At 37.8% G+C, this 24,796-nt stretch overlaps 2 protein-coding genes across 4 annotated transcripts in view; both read left to right on the top strand.

Moving 5' to 3' along the window:
- LOC127641028 (E3 ubiquitin-protein ligase UHRF1) overlaps nucleotides 1-6,660 on the top strand; it is a 39,674-nt gene extending 33,014 nt beyond the window's left edge. For all 3 annotated transcript variants that reach the window (XM_052123771.1, XM_052123772.1, XM_052123773.1), the window contains exons 10-17: nucleotides 79-183; nucleotides 270-376; nucleotides 2,285-2,447; nucleotides 2,579-2,716; nucleotides 2,974-3,091; nucleotides 3,179-3,330; nucleotides 3,411-3,509; nucleotides 4,824-6,660. In XM_052123771.1, coding sequence (XP_051979731.1) covers nucleotides 79-183; nucleotides 270-376; nucleotides 2,285-2,447; nucleotides 2,579-2,716; nucleotides 2,974-3,091; nucleotides 3,179-3,330; nucleotides 3,411-3,509; nucleotides 4,824-4,973 — 1,032 coding nt within the window. In that variant the 3' untranslated portion in view covers nucleotides 4,974-6,660. The remainder of the gene's footprint in view (nucleotides 1-78; nucleotides 184-269; nucleotides 377-2,284; nucleotides 2,448-2,578; nucleotides 2,717-2,973; nucleotides 3,092-3,178; nucleotides 3,331-3,410; nucleotides 3,510-4,823) is intronic.
- A 3,942-nt stretch (nucleotides 6,661-10,602) lies between these two features.
- The window catches only part of LOC127641025 (lysine-specific demethylase 4B-like), a 58,317-nt gene continuing 44,123 nt past the window's right edge, over nucleotides 10,603-24,796 (top strand). Inside the window, 5 exon segments of the mRNA XM_052123763.1 lie at nucleotides 10,603-10,725; nucleotides 14,142-14,529; nucleotides 16,249-16,424; nucleotides 16,600-16,714; nucleotides 16,806-16,999. Coding sequence (XP_051979723.1) covers nucleotides 14,161-14,529; nucleotides 16,249-16,424; nucleotides 16,600-16,714; nucleotides 16,806-16,999 — 854 coding nt within the window. The 5' untranslated portion in view covers nucleotides 10,603-10,725; nucleotides 14,142-14,160.

The raw sequence follows: 24,796 nt of genomic DNA, 5'->3' as shown, positions 1-24,796 counted from the left end.
CAATGACTTGATATGATACTGATGAGGATGTTTTGAAATGGATGGTTAGATATTAAGGTTTTTTAATGTAACTATCAGGTGAGTGAATCGGGAGTTCACAGGCCTCATGTCGCTGGAATTCACGGCAGGAGTAACGATGGCGCTTATTCTCTCGTCCTCGCCGGGGGCTACGAAGACGACGTGGTACGTTAATCGATACTCGCCCCCAAAACATCCGTCTCGGAGTGCAAACGTTCCCTTCTGTTTACCTACCACTTCTCTCATTTCAGGATGACGGTAATGAGTTCACATACACGGGCTCAGGGGGTCGAGATCTTTCTGGAAACAAGAGAACGGCCGAACAGTCCTGCGATCAGAAGCTCACCAACATGAACAGGTCAGAAATGGCCGCCGTGAGGTTTTCAGGATTTGTAACTCGTTTCACTTCCATAATGTGTTGTTTTTTCTTTGTATACATGAGTGGAAGAGATTATGGAAATGTTGGGTGGAACTTGGGTTTTTAGGGATTTGATTGGATGGTGAATTTTAAGTCTATTTAATTACATTGGCTTGGCGAAGTTTAGCTTTGTTTAGGTTTAAAGTTCCTTACATTTCTGACTGGTGCTTTTGAGCTACATCCTTCAAATTTGGTACAGACCTTCAGATTGTTCAGGAACAGTGTGCTGTATTGTTTCTAACTAATCAGACTTACGGTTTTCAAACAATGGACCATCCAATATTGTAAAAAACGTATTTTGACGGAATGTTCAAATAGAGATGCACCGATCGACCGGCCAATCAGCCGTTTTTCCGCATGCCCAGACCGGTGTCCGGCCAGTCAGCCTCGTGTCTTTCCGAACCGGTCCGTTTTGTTGCCAGCATCGCAGGCAATAACGTCACAGCAGCTTGTAAACATGTCGTTGGCTTGGAAGTTCTTCACTATGAGTGAAGAATACATAAAGTTCTCCATTTGTAATAATTGTAAGGCTGAAGTAAACAGTGGGGAACCACCACAGTAACGTTCGGAACAACAAACCGAATTGGACACTTAAAACACCATCACCCAGCTGAACATGTCCAGTTTGAAGAAGCTAAAAAAGGGAAAGCGGCTAAAGCTAGCCAGAGCTCAGAGCCAACAGCGTCTTATATCTTGGTATGAGCATTGAATATACCAAAGCAATTATGAGGAAACTTATGGAATTCATGGCCTTGGATGACCAGCAGTTCTCCATAGTTGAGGAGATGCTTCAGAAATCTGATACATTTCCTCAGCCCGAAATACACGATACAGATTAGGCGGTACTTTTCCGATCTCACGTTGCACGAGTTGTTAAATCTCGTGTCATGTCGTACACGCAGTCTGTTACAAGCTGATCCCGAAGCAGCAATCCATTTTACAACTGATATTTGGACATCTAATGTAAGCTTATTGTCAATGTTGAGCATATTGGACACTTCAGTTTTGTTCATAGGCTTGTCATCTTTGAAATTGTTTTGTTAGACGAGTAAAAAAAGAGACAAAGGTCCATTTATAAAAATATTGGAAATGACATTGTTATATAAAGCAACTCCTTTGTAGTTAATTGTTATTTCTACCTCTTTGCAGTCACAGAGCACTTTATTTTGGAGAGTTAAGTGAGAGAAGATCCTGTAATTTCTTTTATTATGAATGTAAAATTTGCCATTGGAGAAAATTAGATTTTTGTTTGTATATGCTGTCAATTATAGTTCTTGGAAAGAAAATCGGAATCTGTTCAAACAAACGGAATGCTCATTAATTCAAACTCAAAGTGTCAAAAATTCAAATGTAAACAAACCCACAAGAGGCCTTTTCATCCGCTTTAAGTTGGTCTCTCTCTCTCGTTCATCGTTCATTTGTTCGTTAACTTTCAGACAACGTGTTCTCAAGCCAACAGAGTTTGTCTTACCCAACTTTCCCTATTGAGTTAATGTTGTAATATTTTCCCCGCCCACACACATCCGTCCATGATTACATCTGCTGAAATGAAATTCTTTCAGGAGGGAAAATAACATAAAAAGATTCTTTAAATCATACAATAATATGCACTGAAAACTAAGAACATTTGCTGAAGCTGCAGTGTCTATCTTCTGCGCCACCAAATGAAGAAATCGTCGTACGAACATCTTAAGTTGTCACTGCACGATTAGCATAGCAATTAGTATTTTAATAGGGGTGGGAATGTTCTCTTATTTTAATTAGATTCCACATTCATTCTCAATGCAGAATGATAGAAATCGTTGTGCCTTTTCCTGATTTAGTTAGTTTTTGGTGTTGTATTTGTAGGGCACTAGCTTTGAACTGCAACGCCGCAGTGAATGAGAAGGAAGGGGCGGAGGCCAAGGACTGGAAGGCGGGGAAACCCGTGCGAGTGGTGCGAAGCTCCAAAGGTCGCAAACACAGCAAGTACAGTCCCGAAGACGGCAACCGATACGACGGAATCTACAAGGTGTGAAATTCAACGTGTTTTGTTTTTGAGAATGATGTATAAATGTTCTGAAGTGTGGACGTTGATTAATGTTTCAACACTACACTACTATGTGTTACCTGTGGGAAGTAATTTAGCGTTGTGTTTGTCAGGTGGTGAAATACTGGCCGGAGAAAGGCAAGTCTGGCTTCCTCGTTTGGAGATACATGCTGAAACGAAACGATGACGAACCAGCGCCATGGACGCGTGATGGAAAAGAGCGCATTAAAAAACTGGGGCTCACCATGCAGGTAATGTCAGCGCAGATGGTTTACGGGACTCTAATTTGCTACTTTCGATATTCAGAAACTCGTGGGTACATTTCACGAAACCTGTCGACCGCCACCCAAGACAATAACTATTTTTGGCATTGTGGCGTCACTACTGAAACTACAGAGTTTTTGCTAAAGAATCATGTTTGGTCACGACTTCAGATAGGCGCTTCTATTCATATATATTACACCCCAAATTAAAATGCAAATAAATGACATATATCTGTGCAATTCAGTACCCTGAGGGTTATCTGGAGGCTGTGGCTGCAAAAGAAAAGGAAAAGGAGAACAAAATTGAAGATGATATCGAAGAAACGCCTACCAAGGGCAAGAGAAAGAGGAAATCTCAGACCGGTACGTGAAATGCGCAATTTGCCACATGTGGTTTTACAAACAACATCTGTGTTTTTGTTACATTTTGTTCGTATGTGATTTTTGTAGTGGATGAGAAGAGTTCTCCAGCTAAAGGCACACCTAAGAAAATGAAGGTGGAGTCGTATAAACTGAATAAAGAGCTGAAGGCTTTGATCAAAGACGATGAGCTCAATAAGAAACTGTGGGATGAAGCCATGGAGTCTCTTAGTCTTGGACCGGTCCGTACTGCGACACGTACACATTTAATTGCTCTCTTGTCTCTGAATGGTATAATAACATTCAATGTGTTTTGCTTTAGCGGTTCCTGAATAAAGTGGAGGAGGATTTCCTGTGCATCTGCTGCCAGGAACTCGTCTATCAGCCAATTACGACAGAGTGCCAACACAACGTCTGCAGGGTAAGGCAAATGCTGCTACCACATAGGGGGCCGTTCACACCGAACGCGTTGTTGCGTAAACACTCAGTCCACTGCGATGCATTTCACCTGTTTTATTTCTTTCCCCACCCCGTCTCGCACCGGAGTGCCATGTTTTGTTTTGGCGCCCTGTCAAGTTGAGCAACTTTTAAAATCAAGACCGCGGCGGTAAAAGTGCTGCACATCGGTCTGAATGACCCCAAAATTCTATGGCGAGGAAAAAAAAACAGTCTTTTTATACTTACTGGGACAATCCCCCCCGGAGCAACCAGGAGTTAAGAGCCTTGCTCAAGGAAACAATGGTGGTGGCTGTGGGGATCGAACCAGCAACCTTCTGATTACCAGTTATGTGCTTTAGCCCACTACGCCACCACCTCTCCACTGGTTTATTCATGTAGAAGTATTCCCAGAAGTACCCATGTCGCATTTTACCTTTCATGGTTGTTAAAATTGGAGGTAGACCGATAGATTGGTTTTCCGTGCTGCTCTGGTTAAGTTTTTTTTTGTTTGTTTTGTTTTTTTTTTTTTGGTTTGTTTTTTTATTGAAGCAAGGTCGTGCAAAGAAATGCGACTATATGGAAACGTCCCTTGTCAGCACATATATCGTGTCACTGACTTCAGATATTGTGAATAAAATTAATAATAAATATGCTATAAAAAGCTTAATTTGGTAAATATTAAATATAGAGCATTGTCTGATTATCACACCTGAAGTCGCGAGTTCGAATCCAGGGCGTGCTCAGTGACTCCAGCCAGGTCTCCTAAGCAACCAAATTGGCCCGGTTGCTAGGGAAGGTGGAGTTACATGGGGTAACATCCTCGTGGTGGTGATTAGTGGTTCTCTCAATGGGGCGTGTGGTGAGTTGTGTGTGGATCGTGGAGAGTAGCATGAGTCTCCACATGCTGTGAGTCTCCGCGGTGTCATGCACAACGAGTCACGTGATCAGATGCGCGGATTGACGTCTCAGAAGCGGAGGAGACTGAGCCTCGTCCTCCGCCATCCGGATTGAGTAACCGCACCACCACGAGGACCTACTAAGTAGTGGGAATTGGCCATTCCAAGATTGGGGAGAAAAGGGGATATATACAAAATGTAATAGTAGAGCATTGTTAGTCAATTCTCCGTCATTTCAATATAAGACGTTTCACAAAAGCATTTGTCTTAAGATGGTTATTGATATCTTTAGCTTTAGAGTGTCAACTGGAAATATAAACGTTAGACTCCCATTTATAATATGATCCAATGGTTTTTAATAGTAAATGAATCTGAAAATAATGCATGTTTTCTTTTTAAAGGAATGCCTTCAGCGATCTTTCAAAGCGGAGGTCTACACCTGTCCCGCTTGCCGACACGACTTGGGCAAAAACTACCAAATGATGGTGAACAAACCCCTTCAAGCCATCCTCACCCAACTCTTCCCCGGATACAGCAGCGGCCGGTTATGATACTCCTGCTGTCCGTGAACTACGACGGCAACCAGACGCAATTCCACAAACGAAAACTGATTTTCGTTTTTTAATATATTTAACGAATGTTAAGACGTATCAGGTTGTAGGATTGTTTTGAAAACCTCCGTCTTGATGGAGAACTGCTACTTAATTTGACCCTGTCTTGTGATCTGCCTCTTATCTAGCCAGTTGATTTGTCCGTTGTCATTATTTTGTTGAAATGCAAGCTTCGTATTTACGAGTAAAGGTGATTTTTATAACGTTTTAGTCGTATTTTAGTTATAGGCGCTTTCGTTAAGATGTATAATTGCCTTGAACCTTACACCAGCACAATGAACTGTAGCTATGCACAAATAAGTTGTTTGCAACGTTAATTTTCCCGTGAATTATTTGTCGCAGAAATTTGTCGTGATATGTTACGCAACAAATGTTCGTACGATTGCACCGGCTCCTGTCAAAACTGATCCCAGTGCGAGTCTTTTCTACCGTAAAAAATAAATAACATTCATCGATGTTTGGCTTTATAAACCGTTTTTATCTTACCAGTGATTTTTTTTTATTATTATTACTATAGCAAACGAAATATTAATCGAAATGAACTAGTTATGCACAATTCCGATGTTTGCAATGACGAGTAGTTTTTTGCCAGTAATGCGTCGCCATGACGTAGCTTTTCTGTCGTTAAATAACGCTCATCGGCGTTTGGCTTTAAAAGATTTTATATTGTACCACCGTCATTTGATAACCAACTAAATGTAATCGAAATGAACTAGTGATCCACCGTTACGATGTTTTGCTTTTTCATTCTACGAATAATTATTTGGTAGCCTTAATTCATCATCATGACGTTAACAAATGTTTGTACGAATGCGTTGACTCTTCCTGTTAAATTGATGCCGTTATGTAACGATCCATGAGTTTTGGTTGGCGTAGCTTTTCTAGCGCACCGTAACATTTATTTACATTCGGCTTTATAAAACGTTTATTGTACTGCTGTTATTAGTAACTAAATTTATTCTAAAATTGACTCCATCGTTAATTTACGTGAATTTTGTTGAACTTACTCCCCCCCCCAACCACCACTCCCTTAACCATTGATTAGCAACTACATTTTAACATGCTCCAAATTAATAAATATATTTCACTCTTTCTAGTTTATTTGCTTTGCTGTTTAACTACTGTATGTGGTTTAGAATGGAGTGTCATTTAACCTCTGCCGTTATGCAAACAGTGGTCACATGTATACAACCCACTGAGGACTTATCCAGGATTTGTTTTTCAGGTTCTATTTTGCATTTTTATACATGGATGAGTTGATCCTGGATAAGGTTTTGTACGCACCTGGTCTGCCTTAACTTTTCAAATGTTTTCGAGGTAAATCCTTGAACCTTTTTCGCACAAACCCCAACCGTTTCTCATTCAGGAAGTATTTAATGTATCGTCTTTTCGCCCGATGACGTGCTTTGCTTGTGTTATAGTATTTGCAAAATAAATGCCTAATGGCTGCAGGTAATAACTTTTTTTTTTTTTTTTTCTTTAGTTATACCTCAACTATTTCTAATATTTACGTAGACTGGAGCTGTATATTCTGAAATTGAAATTGTATATTTTTTTTTTTTTTTTTTAGCACTTGTATGTAGTGGTTGGTGCATAGCTATTTCTTTGCACTGGTGCTATATTTTTCAATAAACTGTATTGAACTTTTATATAAAATAAAGCACAACATGTGTGGTGGTCTTTTCCTAATAAATTGTTTCATTTGTAAATGTTTGTACAGAAAGCCACTAACAAAACGATGACAATGGGATGGGATAGGGAAGCCCAGTTACCCAAGTGTTACATTTTAGTGTATTTGTGAGCCAGAAATGGCTCAAGAGTTTTTGGAAGTGAAAATCTAATGCTTCAAAAGTATAGTTTTGTTCAAGGCATTCGTTTGAACAGGTCTTTAATTGTGCAATATGTAAATGTATGCTTACTGTTGAACCCTAAATATGCCATACTACATGGGGTAATTCAGGCCAAAATGGCCTACTGCACCTGATTGCACATTTTTAGGGGCGGTTTCCCAACTAAAAATGGCTTTTTGATATATTTCTTAATTTGAGATTAAGTACTAATCAGCTACTCTGTAAGAAGTCTGATTAGTGTGATGATATGCACATACAGGTGAAACTCGAAAAATTTGAATATCGTGCAAAAGTTCATTAATTTCAGTAATTTAACTTAAAAGGTGAAACTAATATATCATATAGACTCATTACAAGCAAAGTAAGATATTTCAAGCCTTTATTTGATATAATTTTGATGATTATGGCTTACAGCTTATGAAAACCCCAAATTCAGAATCTCAGAAAATTAGAATATTACATGAAATCAATAAAAAAATGATTTTAAATACAGAAATGTCGGCCCTCTGAAAAGTATAATCATGCATATGTACTCAGTACTTGGTTTGGGCCCTTTTGCATTAATTACTGCCTCAATGCGCGTGGCATGGATGCTATCAGCCTGTGGCACTGCTGAGGTGTTATGGAAGACCAAGATGCTTCAATAGCGGCCTTCAGCTCTTCTGCATTGTTTGGTCTCATGTCTCTCATCTTTCTCTTGGCAATGCCCCATAGATTCTCTATGGGGTTCAGGTCAGGCGAGTTTGCTGGCCAATCAAGCACAGTAATACCATGGTCATTGAACCAGGTTTTGGTACTTTTGGCAGTGTGGGCAGGTGCCAAGTCCTGCTGGAAAATGAAGTCAGCATCTCCATAAAGCTTGTCTGCTGAAGGAAGCATGAAGTGCTCTAAAATGTCCCGGTAGACGGCTGCGTTGACTCTGGACTTAATAAAGCACAGTGGACCAACACCAGCCGATGACATGGCTCCCCAAACCAACACAGACTGTGGAAACGTCACACTGGACTTCAAGCATCTTGGATTGTGTGCCTCTCCATTCTTCCTCCAGACTCTGGGACCTTGGTTTCCAAATGAGATGCAACATTTGCTCTCATCAGAAAAGAGGACTTTGGACCACTGAGCAACAGACCAGTTCTTTTTTTCTTTAGCCCAGGTAAGACGTTTGACATTTGAAGCCCATGTCCAGGACCCGCCTGTGTGTGGTGGCTCTTGATGCAGTAACTCCAGCCTCAGTCCACTCCTTGTGAAGCTCCCCACACATTTGAATGGCCTTTTCCTGACAATCCTCTCCAGGCTACGGTCATCCCTGCTGCTTGTGCACCTTTTTCTTCCACACTTTTCCCTTCCACTTAACTTTCTATTAATGTGCTTTGATACAGCACTTTGAGAACATCCAACTTCTTTTGCAATTACCTTTTGAGGCTTTCCCTCCTTGTGGAGGGTGTCAATGATGGTTTTCTGCACAACTGTCAGGTCAGCAGTCTTCCCCATGATTGTGAATTCAACTAAACCAGACTGAGAGACCATTTAAAGGCTCAGGAACCCTTTGCAGGTGTTTAGCTGATTAGAGTGTGACACTTTGAGCCTACAATACTGAACCTTTTCACAATATTCTAATTTTCTAAGATTCTGAATTTGGGGTTTTCATAAGCTGTAAGCCATAATCAAAATTATATCAAATAAAGGCTTGAAATATCTTACTTTGCTTGTAATGAGTCTATATAATATATTAGTTTCACCTTTTAAGTTGAATTACTGAAATTAATGAACTTTTGCACGATATTCTAATTTTTTCGAGTTTCACCTGTAGTGCTGAGGTGAGGACGCTTGGAAAAACCAGGTATGGGACCCTAACAAAGAGTACCATTGTGTGGAACTGGAGTAAATCATCCAACCAAACAATGGACGAGAGACTGATGACCTTGGAGACTTGTTGAATGCGCTCATCGAAGGTATCCCCAATGATGGCCATCTGGACCGTTCAGACGGGCGACGGACCGGTCCAGTCTTCATTTGGTAGGCAACATTCATTCAACATGTGCCATTCTCAACACTAAAGGGAATATGTAACGCCCTCCATTATCTCTTATACTCCCATAACACACATATGTAATAAACATATGCATCAATACAATGGTTTCCAGTTGATAACCAGAGCATGGATGGCCTGAGTCAGGATGCAGGTCAGCCCACTACATCTGAAGCAGCCAGAGGGAAGATGGCGTCCAGGCTAAAGGACCAAGATGTTGACCATATGTGAGAAACTGGCCATGGAGTTTCATGAGCACAACTTAAATTATTTAAAAGAACATGAAATGAAACGGCGCTTACATACATCAAACATGCGCTCCATTAGACCTCTAGTGCGGATGGGAGCTTGGTTGCACTGCTGTTTCTCAGGTGCTGCAGGAAGATCGGGGGTAAACAAGAAGTTGGTCTGTGCATACCCACTGTCACCAAGTTTGATCCCATTATATTGGCCTCCTTCCAACTGAGCATACAAAGAGGAGTTTGGGAAAATTCTTGAGTCATGAGTTGCACCTTATCCAACATGCAACAATGTTGGACAACTGCATAGTGGGAGTGCACACCCCTTATACATGTATTGAGAACCAGTTTTTATGATTTCTGTACTTTTCAGCATCTGTTGTAGAGGGACACTCAATGGGAACATGACATCCGTCATGTACAATACAGCCAATTATTCCAATGAATTTACCATATTCATAGAACTCCACCTTGTAGATGGCTTTGGCAGCAGTGTCAGGGAACTTGATGTAGTCATCTTTAAGTTCATATTTAGCATTAAAGACAATTTTGCACACAGTTGGTTCACGCCACACAAAACTATTGTTTCACAATGCCAAATACCTCAAGGTGATCAGCACTTGTAGGGATGGGGGAATAGGCCTTCCCCCTAAAAGAGTGAGATGAAAGATTTGGTTCAAGGTAACAAATTATATCAGCTGCATTTTGTTTGAAAATGTTTGTTTGTAAACGGTCACAAAAGTTGATTTCATCAAAATCATTCAGTGGGTTTCTCCTATCTTTGGTGGTGCTCTTTCATCATTGTTGATACAGTCTAGGTAATCAATTTTCCTCTGTTCCCAAGGTCAACCTGGAGGCAAACATCAATTAATCTGAAGATAAACCTCTGGCTAGGTTTAAGTTATTCCTTCACTTAGACCTAGACTAGCTCTGATCCTCCTAGAAATCAGACTTTAAAAATTAAGATTAGGGAAAGTCTGAGACTATTTTAAACCATTTCTGAGAAATGCTATTTTAATTAGTCCAGTTTAAATGTACATTTTTGTCTAAGATTAATGTTAATCCCTATCCAGGAAACCGCCTCATGTAATGTTAGTAGTTTGTCTATGTAGTGTACAATTTGAATTAAAACACCGTGTGCTGTGAATGTGTTGATAATACTAGGTTATTTATTTTATATTGTGAGAAATGTAACCAAATTATAACGAAAATAGGTTAAATATGGGACATAAACCGTGTACATTTCATTTTATAGACGATAAATACTCTGAGGGGAGCTATCAAAACTGTCAAACCGGAAGACATATTATTATTGCGCGGAGTATGTGCTTTCGTCATTGCAGCGCATACTAGCACAGCATTAATGGCCACTGAAAGCATCAATCATACACACCAGCCAATGGAAGACTACGTTGTACGTCACTCCAACCAATCATAGCACACGTCACGCTGCAGTGGGCGGAGTCGAGGCCCAGCGCTGCTGATAGACAATATCGAGCCTTTGGATTCGTAAAAAACGAACAGAATCGAGAAGAAAAAGCGAAAAACGAGTCAATAACGACGCAAAGCGGCAGGTAAACCGACAATTGAGACTTATATTGTGGTTTTGCGTCCGCTCAGGGGACACTGGATGTATTTTTATTGTTATTTGTGGTGTAATGGAGCAGTTGTGTTGTGGTGCTTGACCAAACTGGAGTAGAAATGCTGTAAATGAGAAATATAAGCGCGTGCATCAACATTCAGACGTTGTATTAGATGTTTATGCGTTGCGTAATTGCTAGTATGTGTGTGTTTGCGTGCATTTAATCCTTGTAGCCATGATTAATTCAGCTGTAGGCTGGACACACACAAAGGCCATTTAAACCCCCCTCTTATTTTTCTCGTGCTGTTTGAACTTGAGCTGGGGTGAAGAATGCAAAACATTTCCATGCAATAATTAATTTACAATATTTCTCGTATTTATTGTGAAGAATCGGCTTTTATGTGGTTATTAATGTTTAATTAAATTTAATATAGTAATTTAAATGTGCATATTCTCTTTGTTAGGATGAATTTTGCATGTATTTATTGATTATTTACAATATTTCTCGTCTTTATGGTAAATAATCTGCTTTTATGTGGTTATTAATATTTAATTAAATTTAATATAGTCATTTAAATGTGCATATTCTCTCTGCTAGGATGTATTTTGCATGTATTTATTGATTATTTACAATATTTCTTGTATTTATGGTAAATAATCTGCTTTTATGTGGTTATTAATATTTAATTAAATTTAATATAGTCATTTAAATGTGCATATTCTCTCTGCTAGGATGTATTTTGCATGTATTTATTGATTATTTACAATATTTCTTGTATTTATGGTAAATAATCTGCTTTTATGTGGTTATTAATATTTAATTAAATTTAATATAGTCATTTAAATGTGCATATTCTCTCTGCTAGGATGTATTTTGCATGTATTTATTGATTATTTACAATATTTCTTGTATTTATGGTAAATAATCTGCTTTTATGTGGTTATTAATGTTTAATTAAATTAAATATAGTCATTTAAATGTGCATATTCTCTCTGCTAGGATGTATTTTGCATGTATTTATTGATTATTTACAATATTTCTTGTATTTATGGTAAATAATCTGCTTTTATGTGGTTATTAATGTTTAATTAAATTAAATATAGTCATTTAAATGTGCATATTCTCTCTGCTAGGATGTATTTTGCATGTATTTATTGATTATTTACAATATTTCTTGTATTTATGGTAAATAATCTGCTTTTATGTGGTTATTAATGTTTAATTAAATTTAATATAGTCATTTAAATGTGCATATTCTCTCTGCTAGGATGTATTTTGGATGTATTTATTGATTATTTACAATATTTCTTGTATTTATGGTGAAGAATCAGCCGTAGTGTGATTTATAAATATTTTATGAACTATAATGGTAATTGATTTTTTTTAGATGGGGTAATTTTTCATGCAATTTATCACCATTTTATGCATTCATATACTTTATTTTGTAGGATCAGCCATAAATTTGAATATTTAATGAAATGCAATGAAGTAATTCAATGTTGAGGAAAGCATGAGGAAGTTGTCTTGGTTTTAACATTAAATTTGGATTAATTTTTGCATTTTATTGTTATTATGAAGTTTTGAACTCCGACAAATGCTCAATAAATCACAGAAAACTCTGTTAAACATATATGAATACATAATTACCGGTTAGTTTGTTTTCATTGAGGCTAATTCTGACCAGAAAAAAAAACAGTATATTGTTTAGATTTGTGTACAGAATAATTTAAGGACATTTAAATGATTTTTTTGTCTTCTACTCCTGTGAAAAGACATTTAGTTTTCATTGTTTTTGTAGTTTGAGCGCACAGGTTGTGTGTTGACGTCTGTGTTTGATACTTACGCAGTTTTACTCTTTACGATTAATTTAAACGTGATTACGTTTTATTTTGAAGGATTATAACAACTACAGTTGAAATTGAAGACTCTTAAATATTTTATTTATTTTTAACCTATTTTTTATTAATTTGACAAATAACTTTTGTTTTAGCCATTTTAAAGTTTAGTTATGAATCAAAGAGTCTTTTATGAATTATTGACGTTTACTTTATTATAACTGAAGGGTTTGACGGGGTCTTTATTCATATGATTTTGTGTTGTTTATGTGAAAACGGTGGAAATTTCTCGGCTAAAAAGCTAAAAACTGATTATATAAATGAACAATGTAACATTTGAAAAAATGTGTCTTCTATCTAAAGATTATTTGCCTGATTCAGTTTGTCATTTGGCATTAAATAAAGTTTAAAATCTCCAGTCAGGTCTCCTAAGCAACCAATCGTTGTCGCTCCACATGAGCTCCATCTCCACGGTAACGCACTCAACAAGCCATGTGATAAAAGACGCAGAGGCAGCTGAGATTTGTCCTCGGCCACCAGGAGTCACTACGCCACCACGAGGACTTATGTTGCGTTCACATACAACTTGTAGAAAGTTTCGGCTTGCATTCCTTGCGCAAGTTTGACCGCTGGATTATAAATGTGCGTTTAAACTCGAGTTTGAGCGAATGAAGCGATTTCGCGTGTTCGAGTCGCACCATTCGCCACCCGGTGCGAATTCGCATCTTTGCATTGACTTCGTTTGTAATCGTGCCGCGATAAATGCTCGCTTCGCATTGTATGTGAACGCACCGTTTGAGCGCATTGGGAATCAGGCATTCCAATTTGCAGAGACAAAGTCGACAAAAAACATAAAAATAGAAAGTTTAAATGAGTGTTTATGGAACATTAAAAAAATATTTTAGCCTATTTTTAAGATTTACACATTTTAATTTAAACGTAAATTTAGTAGTCTTTAACCAAATTAAATAAATAAAAAATAGTTGTATTAATTTTATTTAGTTAAATATTACTTGATACAGTTTTATAGACATTTGTTATGAATTTAAATTGTGTAAATTTAAAAAATAGTTTCAACTTTTTTATTTAAATTTTTTACAAGTTTAGAAATGTACAATTATGAATATTGATAAAGAGACAAATATTGCAACTTTTTTTGTACACTTGGCACTTAAAAATCCTTAATATTTAAAAGGTTGTTTTAGTGTAAATTATTAGTCATTTTTAATAGAGTTAGACCGATATATCGTGCCGATAGTTGCTTTTTGGCACTATCGGTTATTGCCGAAAATATAAGCCGATAGTTTCTTTAATATATACGGCATTTATTGACTATATACAAAACTTAATCTGGTAAATATAAAGGCTTTAAAAAGCTTAATTTGGTAAATAGTTGCATATAGAGCGTTGTAACGGTGTATTTCGGGCTTGATTATAATGAAAAGTCCATTCATGATTAAATTAATACATTTTACGATTAAAATGAATATTTCCCTATAAATACATTGTGCTGACAGTTTTGTGGATTTTGAAGTTGGTTAATCTGTGATATTTTCGTTTTTGCATCTGTAGCTTTCGCTGACCTGCAGTCATGGATCCGTCTTCACCCCCCGACACGAACCCGGAGGTCACGGTAGAGCCCGTTGAACCTGCATCAGACGCCGCCCGACAAACAGATGCTTATCAGGAGTCGCCTGGAAAACCCAAAATATGTGAGGAACCACTTGCAGGTCCAGACGAGGAACCGTCTGCAGAACTAGCAGCTCCAGAACTAACCCCAGAATCACCGTTCCCAGAACTAAAACCAGAGCCACCGTTCCCAGAGCCCGTCCCAGGGCCTCCAGCGGCAAACTCCTACAAGATCATGACCTTCAGACCCACCATGGAGGAGTTCCAAGACTTTGGAAAGTACATCGCGTATATAGAGACCCAGGGAGCTCACCGCGCTGGTCTGGCGAAGGTACCAAATAAACCGTTATACCGATTTTTAAGCTACAGGTGATGTGATTATTTTTTTTTTGGGGGGGGGGGGGTTGTTTATTGGAGTATCCCGACACAGCAACATTGTCTTAACCAGTAGTGTGTGTCTGCTCTAATGTGATGTCACGTTAGAGCAGGCCACGCCCACTTTTAGTGATGGACTCCGCCCTATTATCATAGCACCTCCCCTGCTCTGCTGGAGCAGCTGCAGTGGGAAGAATAATGTCTCTGTTGTTGCTGTAAATGTGAACAGTGAGTCTTCATGTACTCCCGCATCAGAGCCGCTGAAGACGCAGTGGCCAGGCGGCTCGGGACTGGTAATCTGGCATACCGGGCATTTTCCCGGTGGGCCGACGCAGTTTGGGGCCGATCAGGGGCGGACTGGCCAACGTGAGAACCGAGCGTGCCGGTGGGACGGCCGCGAAACAGGCCGAATGATAAGCTAAAATAAGCCACTGCGTTATGCAGAACGGACCACAAATCGCCGCCACGATATGCAGAAAAGGACAGTGAACGCCCCCCGCTCAACTTTTGGGCAGTTGCTGTGTAAAATCCCGGGCCAATTTCTCTTCCCAGTCCTGTCTGAACTCTGGTATTTACGCTGTCAGTCATATCGGTTCTGATTTGTTGTTGCTATAGCAACCGAAGCACGAGCTGTAAAGGCACAGCCCTCTTCTGGAAAGGGGGCGGGGAGCAGCAGCAGCTCATTTGCATTTAAAGAGACACACACGAAATCAGTGTGTTTTTGATTCCACCCAAAATGAGGCATTTATAACATATAATAAATGATCCGTGGGGTATTATGAGCTGAAACTTCAGACACATTCTGGAAACACCTGAGACTTATAATACATCTTGTAAAAAGGGTCACAATAGTTCTCCTTTAAATGTTTATTTTGTGCAACATTAGTTAATTAAATCTCCTTTTCCTGACCTTTTGACTCAATTTGTTTATATACACTGATCGAGGGGGACCTACACAATATTAGGCAGGTGGTTTTAATGTAGTGGCTGATCGGTGTATATACAGTATATATATATAAATCACTGCACCAAGTTTTATTACATTTATCTTCCATATAATATTTTGACTGTCCTGTTTCTTTTTTGACATAGATTAAAGGATGTAGATGCATGCATATCATATACATTCATTAAACAACGATAGGCTAGTCTTATAAAACCAAACATTTATTGTCAAAAAATGTCAATCATTTTAATTGTTACCTTGAACTTTCTAAATAAGCTCATTTATCCCAATATCACACAAGCCCGATGCCATTTTTTGACTGACCAATTTAAAACATTTAAACCCATTTTTATTCACAAGTAACCACTAGATGGTGCCATGAACACGTGACACTTACACACCATTGGCTGTTTGATATACGAGGTGTTAAAGGGTTAAATGTCAAAATTTTGAACTTTTCAGTCAGTTATTAAAAATAATGTCATATAAATTCTATTATTTTTATCTGCATGCCAAATAAAACTAATAAATAAATAAATAATATAGAAAAAATTCTGAACTATATACTAATTTGTATTATATGTACTTGCACACCAATAAAACTTGAAATAAAAAATAATCGAAGAAATTAAAATTGAACTACATTTCAATATTTTGATGTGTTTATTTTTTAAAGTTACGAATGCTGATGTATTTTTTTTGCTTCCTTTCTCAATTTGCGACACTCAGGTCATTCCACCGAAAGAGTGGAAGCCGCGGCAGACCTACGAAACGATCGAGGAGATGGTTATCCCCGCCCCCATCATGCAGGTGGTGACCGGCCAATCAGGACTCTTCACCCAATACAACATCCAGAAGAAGTCCATGACGGTCGGAGAATATCGCAAGCTGGCCAACAGTAAAAAGTGCGTTCAGTTTGATCTGAAATGATTTTCATCACCTGTGTAATGTTAATGAAGTTCACACAAATATTGTTTAACTAATAGAAAATGGTCAGTTGAGATTTTGAGGTGTTGCCGACACCTTCTACCGACAGTTTTGGCTCTTTTTGATGGTTTTAATGGTCTCGACCGATCACAGGTACTGCACCCCTCAACACAAGAACTTTGATGACCTGGAAAGGAAATACTGGAAAAATCTGACGTTCGTGTCGCCCATTTACGGCGCCGATATCAGCGGGTCCATTTATGATCCGGTGAGTCCCAGAACAGATTTATTTATCGATGTTATTACAGTTTGGTTAGAACGTACCTATGAAAAAAATGCTTGTGTTTTTCTTTGTGAAGGACATTACGGAGTGGAACATCGGTCATCTGAACACTCTTCTAGATATGGTGGAACAGGAGTGTGGAATCGTCATCGAGGGTGTGAACACACCCTACCTGTATTTCGGCATGTGGAAAACCACTTTCGCTTGGCACACGGAGGATATGGATCTCTACAGCATCAACTACCTGCACTTCGGGCAACCCAAGTCTTGGTGAGTGACCGACACGACCGCACATTTAAACATCTGTGTTAAAGAAGTTCAGAGTTTTAGACTTGATTTTAATATGGGCATGTAAACAAACCTACATGCAGTTCATTTGTTGGCCACGTGGGGGCGCTGTTGGCCAATGTTCAGGGAGCATTCTGAATGACGTCATTGTAGAAAGAGTGTCACATGTCCTGTGCTTTGTCTCAGTGTGTCTCTCACAGAGTATGTCCTTTGCAATTGAACAAATCGTTTCACAGGCACTTTATAAAGAAACACTAGAACTGATAATCCCTGTATTGACTCGCCACTGTGTGTTTGGTCATAGGATTGAAGGATATTTTGTGATTCGGGATGTTTCCAAAAAATGGGCTCGTTATTGTGTGGTTTGAACAACTAGTCGAGTGATTAGGCAAGTTTAGTGCCATTTGTAGCAGACACCGATCATAGGCATTTATTTTGGAATATACAGTGGCAAGAAAAAGTATGTGAACCCTTTTGAATTAGCTGGTTTTCTGCATTAACTGGTAATAAAATTTATTAATCAGAACAGTAGTTTTGCTTTCCATACTGCTAAAGAGGCCAATATAAAAAGTGGCAAGAAAAAGTATGTGAACCCTTTTGAATTAGCTGGTTTTCTGTATTAATTGGTGATAAAACGTGATCTCATCATCATCAAAGTTTCTGTATAGTCGACTCATGAACAGAGATGTTAACCAGTTACAACGATTCCTTCAAGTTTTTAGCGGTCACTTTAGGCTTTATCTCATTGATCATTCTGCGGTGTGCCCTTTGAGTCATCTTGGCTGGATGGCCTCTTCTAGTGAGAGTATCTATAGTACTAAATCATCTCCATTTATAGACAGTTTGTCTAACTGTGGACAGATGAATATCTAACGGCCACTTCTAGTGAGAGTACCTATAGTACTAAATCATCTCCATTTATAGACAGTTTGTCTAACTGTGGACAGATGAATATCTAACTGGCCACTTCTAGTGAGAGTACCTATAGTACTAAATCATCTCCATTTATAGACAGTTTGTCTAACTGTGGACAGATGAATATCTAACGGCCACTTCTAGTGAGAGTACCTATAGTACTAAATCATCTCCATTTATAGACAGTTTGTCTAACTGTGGACAGATGAATATCTAACGGCCACTTCTAGAGAGAGTACCTATAGTACTAAATCATCTCCATTTATAGACAGTTTGTCTAACTGTGGACAGATGAATATCTAACGGCCACTTCTAGAGAGAGTACCTATAGTACTGAATCATCTCCATTTATAGACAGTTTGTCTCACTGTGGACAGATGAATATCTAAACTCTTCCAGATAAATTTGTAACACTTTCCAGCTTTATGCAAAGCAACAGTTCTTGATCGTAGGTCTTCTAAGATCATGTTTGCGAGGCATGGCCCACACCAGCAGATGCTTCTTGTGAATTGCAAACTCTAAATGTTTTAGTGCTTATTATAAGTCAAAGTAGCTCTAACCCAAACCTACAATCTCGTTTCATTCATTAGATGCCAGGTTTTCCAACTCCTGCCTCTAATTAGCTTTTGTTGACCTCATTAGCCTAGGGGTTCACATACTTTTTCCAACCTACATTGTGAATGTTTGAATGATGTGTTCAATATGTAAAAGAACAATACAATAATTTGTGTGTTATTAGTTAAAACAGGTTTTTTGTTTATTGTTGTAATTGATAAAATCAACCCAGATTTAAGACAAATTTGTACATAAATGCAAGTAATTCCAAAGGGTTCACATACTTTTTCTTGCCACAGTATGGACGCTAAGCATAGCCCTTTTAGTAGCGCATCTGACAGATCTGTACCCCAAAAAAAGGCTAAATAGCGAAAACCAATAAAAATAAAATGGAAAAATACTGTACTTTTTATGCATGATTACCAGAACGTTGCTCATAGCAGACGACTTGAAGTCCGACATTGGTAGTCTAGAAATATAATGGAGTAGAAAAATGTTGGCGTACTCTTTGTGTAGTTACTCTTAAACTGTTAGCCCGCTAAAACAATCTCCGAGAAGTTGCATCACTTGATTTATCCCCTTTAAAGCTCCACTACTATGGAGCTAAATCAATGACAAAAGTATTTAATTCTGATATGTGAGAGATTTGTATTTGGAGTTCCGAATTTCTTTTTAATCTGAAAATATGAACTTGCAATTCTCTAATAGGATATATACACTTATAAAGCCCTTAAACGCAATTATAACATGTTTAGAATTAAAATTTTATTCATGTCAAACTGCCTGAACTCTCACCGAATGCACAAATATCTACAGACCCATTGCGTGATTACAGCGACCAATCCCGTGATTGTTTACAGCAGCGGCCAATCGCAACATCGACCAGTCGCCTACCTACTATTGCAGTCAGGGCTGGACTGGGAAGAGAAATCAGCCTGGGATTTTACATGGCAACTGGTTGGTGGGGGGCAAATGTTGTTCGCTGTTCTTTTCTGCATATCGCGGCGGCATTTTGTGGTCCGTTCTGCATAACGCAGTGGCTCATTGTTGCTTATCGCGGCCCATTCAGCACGTTTCGCGGCGGAACGACCGGCCCGCTCAGTTCTACCGATGGCCAGTGTGCCCCTGATTGGCCCAAAAGTGCGTCGGCCCACCGGGAAAATGCCCGTTATGCCAGATTACCAGTCCACCCCTGATGCTGTATCAAAGTGGTTACTGTGTGGTTCCTGTGGAAATACAGTTGTATTACTACTACTACTACTATGATGTATAAATAAGTTACAATATTGTTTTTGGAGTAAAATAGGACCATTTTCTTGACACGTTTCGTGAGAATCACCGATTGGGGAACGTTGTTGTGGATCGTGTGAAAGGGTCTTAAGTGTCATCTCGTGTTTGAAGGCGGTCGGATGTGCACAGGTGTCCATATGGATGATCTTTAAGAGGTCTTGCATAAGTCCTACTTACTCTCTAGAGTATCTCTGTCTTCATCTGGGCCCTTATATGCCTCTGAAGCGTTCGCTCTTGATGTCTCTTGCTCCGCTTTATCTCGATTTCCTTTTCTCAAGATAACTTTCTGCCGTTTCTAGGCATGACTGCGAATCGCAAGGCTCTTGTTAAAAGAAGAAAATGTACCCTCCCTCCAAATCAGCTGAATGCAACTGTGTGCATCCGCCCCGCCCCCGCTCCTCCAAACACCCCCTTCCATTTTTAAATGGAATCCGTTTTACTTTTCTGGTAATTACAGTATGTTAAAGTGTGTGTGGTTGCTGTTTGCTGCACCCTCTGTTCAGCCACTGTGAAATTAACTTCATTCGCCTCCAACTCTCCTCCCATCAAAGTCATAATTCTCGCCGCCTCCCGAGATCTACTGTCAGATTCGTAAAGATTGCAGAGTGGCCCAAAGTGTCGCGTGCGCTACCGGACAGAATCGCTACGTGAGGGAGTGGCGTTGCCAAGGGGATTGCTTGATTCTTATTGCTTGAAATTGGGCTAGTCGTCTCCAAGATTATGACAAATAAAACCTTTACGCCGCTAGTAGCGTGAACACCGTTTGGCAGGTAGGGGTTTTATGTTGCCATTGTGGGAATAAAGCGATATCGCATCTGGAAAATTGAGGTGCGAAATTGTTTTATAGACCGCAAACAAGGAAAATGGGATTTGAACATGGCACAAGTACCCTTGTCTCTAAACCTCAGAACATTTATGGGTGGATATCTAGAAATTAAAGCCTCATATTTACCTTGAATTTATCTTTTGTTTTCTTCAAACATCACATCACCCCCCCCAATCATCTCTGACACTTTTGTCCACTTGGTTAACAAGTACACTAACTTTTGAGAAACTTTATTTTGGGCAAAATTGTTTGGTGTAATGAAAATGATGCCACAACTGTGGGACCGTACTAATCTGTGAACATACACACAAAAATTTTGCAATAATTTGTTTATTTTTTTTATTAGATGATAATAGTTTTACATATACAATCATTTCTATTTTTATAATGGATTTTATAACATTAAAAGTCTGGGAATGGGACGAGACTTAAACTATAAAATGATACGTAGAAGGTATTTAAAAAGTACCAAAAATAAACTAGGTAAAGTACTTTTTAAAAACACTTTTTAAAAGCTTCAACTTCAAAAGACTGACTATAGATAGATAGATAGACTGACTATAGATAGATAGATAGACTGACTATAGATAGATAGACTGACAATAGATAGATAGATAGACTGACTATAGATAGATAGATAGATAGACTGACTATAGATTGATAGATTGATGATAGATAGATAGATTGATAGATTGATGATAGATAGATAGATAGACTGACTATAGATAGATAGATAGATAGACTGACTATTGATAGATAGATAGACTGACTATTGATAGATAGATAGATAGACTGACTATAGATGGATAGATAGATAGATAGATAGATAGACTGACTATAGATAGATAGATAGACTGACTATAGATAGATAGATTGATTGACGATAGATAGATAGATTGATGATAGATAGACTGACTATAGATAGATAGATATAGATTGACTATAGATAGATTATAGATATAGATTGACTATAGATAGATATAGATTGACTATAGATAGATAGATATAGATTGACTATAGATAGATAGATATAGATTGACTATAGATTGATTATAGACTGATTATAGATAGACTGACTATAGATAGATTATAGATAGACTGACTATAGATTGATTATAGATAGATATAGATTGACTATAGATAGATATAGACTGATTATAGATAGACTGACTATAGATAGATTATAGATAGACTGACTATAGATTGATTATAGATAGATATAGATTGACTATAGATAGACTGACTAGATAGATATAGATTGATTATAGATAGATAGACTGACTATAGATAGATATAGATAGATTATAGATAGATAGACTGACTATAGATTGATTATAGATAGATATAGACTGACTAGATAGATATAGATTGATTATAGATAGCTAGACTGACTATAGATAGATATAGATTGACTATAGATAGATTATAGATAGATTGATTATAGATAGATTATAGATAGCTAGACTGACTATAGATAGATATAGATTGACTATAGATAGATTATAGATAGATATAAATTGACTATAGATAGATAGATTGATTATAGATAGATATAGATTGACTATAGATTGATTATAGATAGATATAGACTGACTATAGATAGATTATAGATAGATTGATTATAGATAGATATAGATTGACTATAGATAGATTATAGATAGATTGATTATAGATATAGATTGACGATAGATAGATTATAGATAGATATAGATTGATTATAGATAGATATAGACTGACTATAGATAGATTATAGATAGATATAGATTGATTATAGATAGATATAGATTGACTATAGATAGATTATAGATAGATTGATTATAGATTGACTATAGATAGATTATAGATAGATTGATTATAGATAGATATAGATTGACTATAGATAGATTATAGATAGATTGATTATAGATAGATATAGATTGACTATAGATAGATTATAGATAGATATAGATTGACTATAGATAGATAGATTATAGATAGATTGATTATAGATAGATATAGATTGACTATAGATTGATTATAGATAGATTGATTATAGATAGATATAGATTGACTATAGATTGATTATAGATAGATTGATTATAGATAGATATAGATTGACTATAGATTGATTATAGATAGATATAGATTGACTATAGATAGATATAGATTGATTATAGATAGATATAGATTGACTATAGCTTGATTATAGATAGATATAGACTGACTATAGATAGATTATAGATAGATTGATTATAGATAGATATAGATTGACGATAGATAGATTATAGATAGATATAGATTGATTATAGATACAGTGAGGAAAATAAGTATTTGAACACCCTGCTATTTTGCAAGTTCTCCCACTGAGAAATCATGGAGGGGTCTGAAATTGTCATCGTAGGTGCATGTCCACTGTGAGAGACATAATCTAAAAAAAATCCAGAAATCACAATGTATGATTTTTTAACTATTTATTTGTATGATACAGCTGCAAATAAGTATTTGAACACCTGAGAAAATCAATGTTAATATTTGGTACAGTAGCCTTTGTTTGCAATTACAGAGGTCAAACGTTTCCTGTAGTTTTTCACCAGGTTTGCACACACTGCAGGAGGGATTTTGGCCCATTCCTCCACACAGATCTTCTCTAGATCAGTCAGGTTTCTGGGCTGTCGCTGAGAAACACGGAGTTTGAGCTCCCTCCAAAGATTCTCTATTGGGTTTAGGTCTGGAGACTGGCTAGGCCACACCAGAACCTTGATATGCTTCTTACAGAGCCACTTTATCCTGGCTGTGTGCTTCGGGTCATTGTCATGTTGGAAGACCCAGCCTCGACCCATCTTCAATGCTCTAACTGATGGAAGGAGGTTGTTCCCCAAAATCTCGCAATACATGGCCCCGGTCATCCTCTCCTTAATACAGTGCAGTCGCCCTGTCCCATGTGCAGAAAAACACCCCCAAAGCATGATGCTACCACCCCCATGCTTCACAGTAGGGATGGTGTTCTTGGGATAGTACTCATCATTCTTCTTCCTCCAAACACGGTTAGTGGAATTATGACCAAAAAGTTCTATTTTGGTCTCATCTGACTACATGACTTTCTCCCATGACTCCTCTGGATCATCCAAATGGTCATTGGCAAACTTAAGACGGGCCTTGACATGTGCTGGTTTAAGCAGGGGAACCTTCCGTGCCATGCATGATTTCAAACCATGACGTCTTAGTGTATTACCAACAGTAACCTTGGAAACGGTGGTCCCAGCTCTTTTCAGGTCATTGACCAGCTCCTCCCGTGTAGTTCTGGGCTGATTTCTCACCTTTCTTAGGATCATTGAGACCCCACGAGGTGAGATCTTGCATGGAGCCCCAGTCCGAGGGAGATTGACAGTCATGTTTAGCTTCTTCCATTTTCTAATGATTGCTCCAACAGTGGACATTTTTTCACCAAGCTGCTTGGCAATTTCCCGTAGCCCTTTCCAGCCTTGTGGAGGTGTACAATTTTGTCTCTAGTGTCTTTGGACAGCTCTTTGGTCTTGGCCATGTTAGTAGTTGGATTCTTACTGATTGTATGGGGTGGACAGGTGTCTTTATGACCTCAAACAGGTGCATCTAATTTAGGATAATAAATGGAGTGGAGGTGGACATTTTAAAGGCAGACTAACAGGTCTTTGAGGGTCAGAATTGTAGCTGATAGACAGGTGTTCAAATACTTATTTGCAGCTGTATCATACAAATAAATAGTTAAAAAATCATACATTGTGATTTCTGGATTTTTTTTAGATTATGTCTCTCACAGTGGACATGCACCTACGATGACAATTTCAGACCCTCCATGATTTCCAAGTGGGAGAACTTACAAAATAGCAGGGTGTTCAAATACTTATTTTCCTCACTGTAGATATAGACTGACTATAGATAGATTATAGATAGATATAGATTGATTATAGATAGATATAGACTGACTATAGATAGATTATAGATAGATTGATTATAGATTGACTATAGATAGATAGATAGATAGATTGACTATAGATAGATAGATAGATTATAGATAGATTGATTATAGATAGATATAGATTGACTATAGATAGATAGATTGATTATAGATAGATATAGATTGACTATAGATTGATTATAGATAGATATAGACTGACTATAGATTGATTATAGATAGGTATAGATTGATTATAGATAGATTGACTATAGATTGATTA

This window comes from Xyrauchen texanus, chromosome 50 (genome assembly GCF_025860055.1).
Source record: "Xyrauchen texanus isolate HMW12.3.18 chromosome 50, RBS_HiC_50CHRs, whole genome shotgun sequence".
NCBI lineage: Eukaryota > Metazoa > Chordata > Actinopteri > Cypriniformes > Catostomidae > Xyrauchen > Xyrauchen texanus.
This window is presented reverse-complemented; position numbering and strand designations above follow the sequence as displayed.